The sequence below is a fragment of the Colobus angolensis genome, unplaced genomic scaffold, assembly GCF_000951035.1.
Source record: "Colobus angolensis palliatus isolate OR3802 unplaced genomic scaffold, Cang.pa_1.0 Scaffold128, whole genome shotgun sequence".
NCBI lineage: Eukaryota > Metazoa > Chordata > Mammalia > Primates > Cercopithecidae > Colobus > Colobus angolensis.
This window is the reverse complement of record NW_012114030.1, coordinates 3,756,652-3,764,129: the sequence shown is the minus strand read 5'-3', so window position 1 is coordinate 3,764,129 and position 7,478 is coordinate 3,756,652. Positions and strand designations below refer to the sequence as shown.

At 54.5% G+C, this 7,478-nt stretch overlaps 1 protein-coding gene across 1 annotated transcript in view; it reads right to left on the bottom strand.

The window, feature by feature from the left end:
- Nucleotides 1-1,455, bottom strand: part of LOC105505735 (armadillo repeat-containing protein 5-like) — a 3,062-nt gene extending 1,607 nt beyond the window's left edge. The window contains exons 1-3 of the mRNA XM_011933664.1: nt 1,226-1,455; nt 760-882; nt 1-274 (exon numbers count right to left, since the gene is read on the bottom strand). Coding sequence (XP_011789054.1) covers nt 1-274; nt 760-882; nt 1,226-1,330 — 502 coding nt within the window. The 5' untranslated portion in view covers nt 1,331-1,455. The remainder of the gene's footprint in view (nt 275-759; nt 883-1,225) is intronic.
- Between the last annotated feature and the right edge of the window lie 6,023 nt (nt 1,456-7,478).

Genomic DNA, 7,478 nt, shown 5'->3' with positions numbered 1-7,478 from the left:
GCGCGAGTAGGGGGCGGAGCCCGCCGCGTGCCCGGAAGCGCTCGATTCCCCCCGCTGCCTTGATGTGGCGCGTGCGGAGGGCTAGGAGCGCGCGGCCCAGGGGTGTCTCGTTGGTAGCTGGGTCCTTTTCCCCACCCAGACCCTCCCCGGCCGCCGCCGCGAGCTGCGCGAGGCAAAACGAGAGCGAGTCCGTGAGGGTTGGCTTCGCAGCCGCCATCTTGGCTCGGGCCTCAGACTCCGCCCCGCTTCTCGCCGCTGATCCCAGGGAGCGGAACTGGAAGACAGGGGAGTCGCCGGGCACCGCCTCGCTGACGCTGTTTAAATAGCGCCGTCGCAGCGATGCAAGTCGGAAGTTGTAGTTCTCGACCCCGGAAGTCTGTCCTTGCAAAGAAGGCGCGGCGGTACCATTATTGCTGCGCAACCTAGGACGCGCGGGTGGTGCATGCGGGAGATGTGGTCCGCGCCGAGCTTCGCACGCCTACCTCGGGACGCGCGGGAAACTCTTCCAAGGCCCTCCAGGTGGGCCGGGGCCTCCGGACAGCCCAGACGTCCGACCACGGAGCCTTCGTGCCGTGCTCCGCCCCCGGCGTGCACTCGGCGGGGACCGCCTTTCTCCTCTAGGCTCGCTTCGCTGCCCCCCAGCGGTGGTGTGGCCCGGCCCCGGGACCGACTCCGAGAACCCCGAGCCGGGCCGAAAGTGCGAGGTCCTGACCGCGCCGCAGACGCGTCGCTCGGTCAGAGGAAGAGGGTTAAACCTACCGAGAACGTTCGCTGCCTCTTCCTAGGGTGACGGGCTTGTGGAATTTTCCGTTTCCGGAGCTGGACCCCGGTGTCCCGAGTATCCTTCGCTCTGGACGTGGTCGTGAGCTCAGGAGCTGGCGTCTAGGAAACAGGGAGTTCTTCACCCGCAGTGCAGTCGGCTGTGCCAGAAGAGACAAAGGAGAATCCAGACGGGGCGGGGGAGCGGAACGTTAGCATCCCGGGGAGCCCCCAGGTCACCCTGGATTGCGAGGTGGCTCCGCCTGAGCAGCCCTTCCTGGTGTGGCAGGGGCAGCTGTCCGTCTGGAAAATGGTCAGGCTCTGGCCCTGGGGAGGAAGAAGCCTTTGCCAAGAGCAACCGTCTACAAGCCCCAAAACCTGCGAGTGCCGGAAGTGTGGGCTGACCACAGCCTACCTCCCCGGCTTCATTCACCACCAAGGCAGCCACGCTGGTGACAAGCCTTACCGTTGTCCGGGGTATGGCAGAAGCTTCCGATGTGGCTCTGATCTGGTTAAGCACCACTGGGTACACACAGGTGAAAAGCCATACTCCTGCCCCGAGTGTGACCATCGCTTCAGCCCTACCACCTGTGCCTTGTGTGGTAAGACTTTCAGCGTCACCTCAAACCTGATCCAGCACCAGCGCTTACACACCGCTAAAAGCCTTACCGCTGAGGGGACTGCGGAAAGAGCCTCAGGCTTAGCTCCAACCTGTTGCAGCACCTGCGGTCTGCATGGGTGAGAAGGCCTCTAAATGCCTCATTGTTTGTAGTAAGAGTTCTGTGCACAGTTGGAGTCTGCTGCGGCACCAGCACAGTCACAAAGTCCGGAAACCTGATGCTTGGTGGTGAGTGAGGCTAGAGCTTCGGCCAGAGCTCCCACCTGGCTCGTCCACTAGGCAGCCCACAGCGGCGAGAAGCCCTGCATCTGCCTGCAGTGTGGCAAGGCCTTAGCCAGAAGCTCCAACCTGGGCCAGCACCAGCAGACGCACCAGGGCGGCAGCCTCTGCCAATAGCCCTGGCTTCAGTTTTAGCTGAAACTTCAGCTCTGACTCTGGTTCGGACCTCAAGGAAATGGAAGGAACCAGGTCTCTAAGCAGACCCCCTTCTGCTCCCCTAGGGCTGTTGATTTTAGAGCTAATGATGGGATTTGGTTGGGGCGGAGGGGGGTTCTCCACATATTTTTGCCCAACCCTTTGCCGAGTCAAGGAACCCCAGTCTGGGCTGGGCATGGTGGCTCATACCTGTAATCCCAGCACTTTGGGAGGCCAAGGCTGGCGGATCACTGGAGGCCAGGAGTTCGAGACTAGCCTGGCCAACATATTGAAACCCTGTCTCTACTAAATAAATAAAACAAGCCAGGCGTGTTGGCTCTCGCCTGTAATCCCAGCTACTAGGGAGGGTGAGGCAGGAGACTCACTTGAACCCCTGGAGGTGGAGGCTGCAGTGAGCGAATATCGTGCCCCTGCACTCCAGCCTGGGCAACAGAGACTGTCTCAAAAAAAAATAAATTTTTTTTTTAAAGAGTCCCAGTCTGGAAGAATCTGAACAGTAGAGCTGTCTGTGATCACTGCCCTCAAAGAGCCCACCCAGCTAAGAGGGCTTAGGTTTGTTCTTTGAAGTTACAAAGGCAGAATGTCGACCAGCTGAAGGGAGACTTTTGGGATGGCAGGAGAGAGTTTTGGACCCAGCTGCCTGCAAATCTGGCAGTAGCTGATGCAATCGCTTCACAGGCCTAGGGAGTGATGGGGTTAATCATACCTAGAACAACAGGTACCTCTTCCCAGAGGAGTGGGACCAGAAATCAGGCAAGCCCCTGTGAGGAGTGCCATGGCAGGGCATTCCTAACCTCCAGAGGGAGCCATGAGGGAGCTTGTGTTCTGGCAGATGGGCCAGAGAATTTGAACTTGGGACCATTGTGTGAGCTCTGGGTGTGTGAGCCCTTCAAATGTCCTCTCAGCACGTGACAGCTATCGTTATGGGTGATACTATGGTGGTGGGACCGCCAGAACAGACCTGTATGTTGAGTTCAGGGGATGCTTTGTTGCATTTCTGGGCAGGGGCAAGAGGCGCCTTCCCCTTCCTTATCCCCTTCCCTTCCAAGTTCCCCAGGCTCCTTTCCTGCCACTCTGTCCAGAGAGGGAAGAGTGGTGAAGAGTCACTTGTGCCTGGACACTGGGGACTGAATGTGGCCCTTTTGCCTGGGCATTGCCCAGACATACATTTCTACTGGTAAAACTTTATGTATGTGTGGGCGGCAAGCCACCCAGGTGCCAAGGCAAGAGACCGAGGGCACAAGCTGTTCAGTATAATAAAGAAAATATATAAAATAAGAATAGTTATATTAGATATAAATCATAGATGTGATTATATGTGAATATCAATCATTAGTTGTAGCAATTACTCTTTATTCCAATATTATAATAATCCTTGCTCTACAATCATAACCTAGGGAAATCCAGGCATACAGAGCTAGGAGCTGAAGGGACATGATGAGAAGTGACCACAAGACAGGAGTGCGAGCCCTCTGTCAGGCCCGGACAGGGCCACCAGAGGGCTCCTTGGTCTAGCGGTAACGCCAGTGTCTGGGAGCATGCCCATTGCCAAGCAGACCATGGTGTAGCGGTAGCATCAGTGTCAAGGAAAAGCACCCGCTACCTAGCAGACCGGGAAAGGGAGTCTCCCTTTCCCCGGGGAGTTTAGAAAGGACTCGACTCCACCACCTCTTGTGGAGGGCCTGACATTAGGCCCACCTGCAGTTACCTGGAGGCCTAACCATCCCCCTGTGATGCTGTGTTTCAGTGGTCATGCTCCTGGTCTGCTTTCATGTTCCATCCTGTACAGCTGGCTCTGCCCTCTAGATAGCAGTAGCAAAATTAGTGAAAGTACTAAAATTCTCTGATACGCAGAAATAATGGCGTAAGCTGTCTTTCTCTCTCTGTCTCTCTCCCCCACCCTCTCTCCCCGCCTTGGCTGCTGAACAGGGAAAGGCCCCCTGTCCAGTGGGCATGTGACCCACGTGACCTTACCTATCATCGGAGCTGGCTCACACTCCTTACCCTGCCGCCTTGTCTTGTATCCAGTAAGTAACAGTGCACCGTGGCATTCGGGACCACTACTGGTCTCCGCGTCTTGGTGGTAGTGGTCCCCTGGGCCCAGCTGTCTTGTCTTTTATCTCTTTGTCTTGTGTTTTTATTTCTGTGATCTCTTGTTCGCACACGGGGAGAAAAACCCACCAACCCTGTGGGGCTGGTCCTTACGGTATGTGGGAGCCAGAGGGAGGCTTCCCAAGCACCTACCTGTGCTCAGAGCAGAGACCAAGCTGTAAGGCCCTTCCCTTCCCTGCTAGGGGAGGGAGTTGTCTGTTTCAAGGACCTAATGCCCACCCCTGTGGGACAGTCCTACCATTAATCCAGGCATCTGGTCTGCTGCCCCCAAATTTTACTATCTCACTCTGTTGCCCAGACTGGAATGGCACGATCTCAGCTCACTGCAACCTCCGCCTCCTGGGTTAAAGCAATTCTCCTGCCTCAGCCTCTTGAGTAGCTGGGACTACAGGCATGTGCCACAACGCCAGCCAGTGTTTGTATTTTTAGTAGAGGGTTTCACCATGTTGGCCAGGCTGGTCTCAAACTCCTGACCTCAAGTGATCCACCCGCCTCAGCCCCCAAAAGTGCTAGGATTACAGGCATGAGCCACCACGCCTGGCAATTTTGCCATCTTTTATCAGGCCTTCTGTGTCTAGGACCCTACCCACATAGAGTAGAAGCTAAAGGGAAGGGATGTGAAGTGACCTCGCCCTCAGCTTCTAGCTCATGGTGTCAAGGCTTGTGTGACCTTAGACACGTCTTCGTCTTCTGAGCCTGTTTCTTCACCTGTAAAACAGGGATGGAGGTTGTGGTAAAGATGCCATGGGAACACTGCACACGCATGAAGCAGCTGGGCCAGGGATGACTCGGCAGACCTCAGTTTCCCTCTCCCTCCTGCCTAGAGCTCTGTTAGCAAGCATCATGCAGCTCACACGAGAGCTCCCCACTGAGGTTACAGAAATGAAGGTAGCAGCCTCAGTCCTTGGGTAGCCTGTTGCCCCTTGAAGGAAACACACTCAGGATCAGCAGCAACACAGAGTGAATGACGCCGGGGTGGCGAAGGGGCCTTTTCTGGAGCAAATGCGGGAGGCTTCATGGAGATGACATGTAATGAACGGCACTCATCTCAGGCTGGGAGCAGCACATGCCCCTGGCAGAGGGTCAGTGATGAGGTACAGGGTTCTTGACATCTTCCTCACCCAGGACCCTTCAGGGAGTACAAGCCAGGGTTTAAGTGAAGGGCCTGAGCCCAGCACATGCATAGTAGGCACTCAATGAATAATTGTCATGATCAGGTCCTTTTTACACTGCTTACTAGTGGCCTTTAAGCTTCAGTTTCCTCACAGTCGCCTTGAGTAAGTGTCAAGTGTTGTAGACCTCTGCAGAATTCGTAACTGCTTAGGTATGGGTAGAGTAACGATGGAAGGAGGATTCAGAGACTTGTAAGCTAATTTCTCACATTACAGCAGGTATTCCTGGGACCCCTCTCCTCTTCAATTGCATACAACAGGTTCTGACCAGAACAGGGAGGCAGGCGAGACCTCAGAAGCAGAGGGACGGGCTTAATCTAACAGGAGTTTATCCCATGTCCTGCATGCACTGTACCCTGTGCTGAGTTTAGAAGCAGCTCCACTGTCCAATCTTGTGACCCAGTGCCCAAACCCGAGATGGGAAACACATTTGTTTTGGCTGTGTGTGTGTGTGTGTGTGTGTGTGTGTGTGTGTGTTTTCAAACAAGCCAAGATTTTTACTTTTTGAGGTTCCATTGTGTTGCCCAAGCTGGTCTGAAACTTCTAGGCTCAAGTGATCCCCCTGCCTCAGCCTCCCAAGGTGCTGGAATTACAGGTATGAGCTACCACGCCTGTTTATTTATTTATTTTTTATTTTTGAGACAGAATCTCACTCTGTCATCCAGGCTGGAGTGCAGTGGTGCAATCGTGGCTCACTGTAGCCTCAATCTCCTGGGCTCAAGCGATCCTCCCACCTTAACCTCCCAAGGAGCTGGGGCTACAGGCATACACCACCACACCTGGCTAATTTTTTTGATTCTTAAAAAATGTTTTGTAGAGACGGGGTCTCACAAGATTGCCCAGGCTGATCTTGAACTCCTGAGTTCAAGTGTTCCTCTAGTCTTGGCCTCCCAAAATGCTGGGATTACAGGTGTGAGTCACCTAACCTGGTCTTTTTATTTTTTTAAAGAGCCAACATTTAAATAAGGAGATTTCATATCACAGTCGATTTCTGGGGTTTGGTTTGTTGTTTCTCTTGTGTTTTTTTTTAATTTGAGATAGGATCTCACCAGGTTGCAGGCTAGTCTTGAACTCCTGGGCTAAAATGATCCCCTGCTGGCCAGGCGCGGTGGCTTGCGCCTGTAATCCCAGCACTTTGGGAGGCCGAGGTGGGCAGATCACGAGGTCAGGAGATCGAGAGCATCCTGGCTAACACAGTGAAATCCTGTCTCTACTAAAAACAGAAAAAATTAGCTGGGCGTGGTAGCGGGCGCCTGTAGTCCCAGCTACTCAGGAGGCTGAGGCAGGAGAATGGCGTGAACCCAGGAGGCAGAGCTTGCAGTGAGCGGAGATCCTGCCACTGCACTCCAGCCTGGGTGACAGAGCAGGACTTCATCTCAAAAAAAAAAAAAAAAGATCCCCTGCCCTGGCCCTTCCCTCCCCGACCCGCCTCAGCTTCCCAAAGTGGTAGGATTACAAGCGTCAATCACCACGCCCGGCCTGCTTTATTATTTATATCAAAAGATGCTGCAACATTGGATCGTTATGGGAGCAATTTGTCGAGTAGTGGCTGTCCTGGACATGGGGACAGGGACACTCCCTCTTGCATCCCTGACTCAGTACATTTCATATCTGTTACTTGCCTGTCCCCTGCAGAAAAGCACTTGAGGTTACAGTCTCCATCCCACCCCACTGTGGGTGAGAAGGACTTTTCCATGCAGTGAAGCCACTTTTCCCCTTTCCTTCACCTCTCCCTGTTCCCTACTCTGCCATTTTCCTTCTTCTCCCCCAGAATTCCTCTATGAAATACCTGACCTTCCCTGAGCCCCTGCCACCCCACCTCCACTCCCTGCTATGACATCACCCCCTAATTTGAAGCTCCTTTCCCTATCTGAAGGGAGGCAGAGACAGAGTGCACAGGCTCAGCTAGGCAAGGCAGACCCTTGCATACATGGGTCAGAGGTCAGGGTCCCTGGCAGACATTCCTCCCAGAGCAACTGTAGGAAGCAAGCCAGTATAGAGGTACTCTAAACGCTAGACAGGAGGGGGTAGCATCGTCTCCTCTGGGCTGGCCCTGCTCCTGCTTAGCTCTGGGCATAAGACTGTCTCCACTACAGTCACAGTTATGTCTCTGAGCTCACCCAGTCCCAGGTCCCAGGTTCCTGGCTCTAAGCCTGGTGAGACACACAGAGGCTGGTGCTGTGGGGTGGATGTGGCCACTGGAGCCCCCCCACCTGGAAGCTCAGTTGTGGTGAGGCAGGCAGGTTTGGAGGGGTACTTGGGATGCTGCAGGAGTGTCCCCCGTCCTAGGCCAGATTCCCTCCCTCCCTCCCTTTCCTGGACATCCCCATAGGCATGCTCCAGGAGGACAGAGACTGTTGTCTGCACTGTCCCTGCTAAGT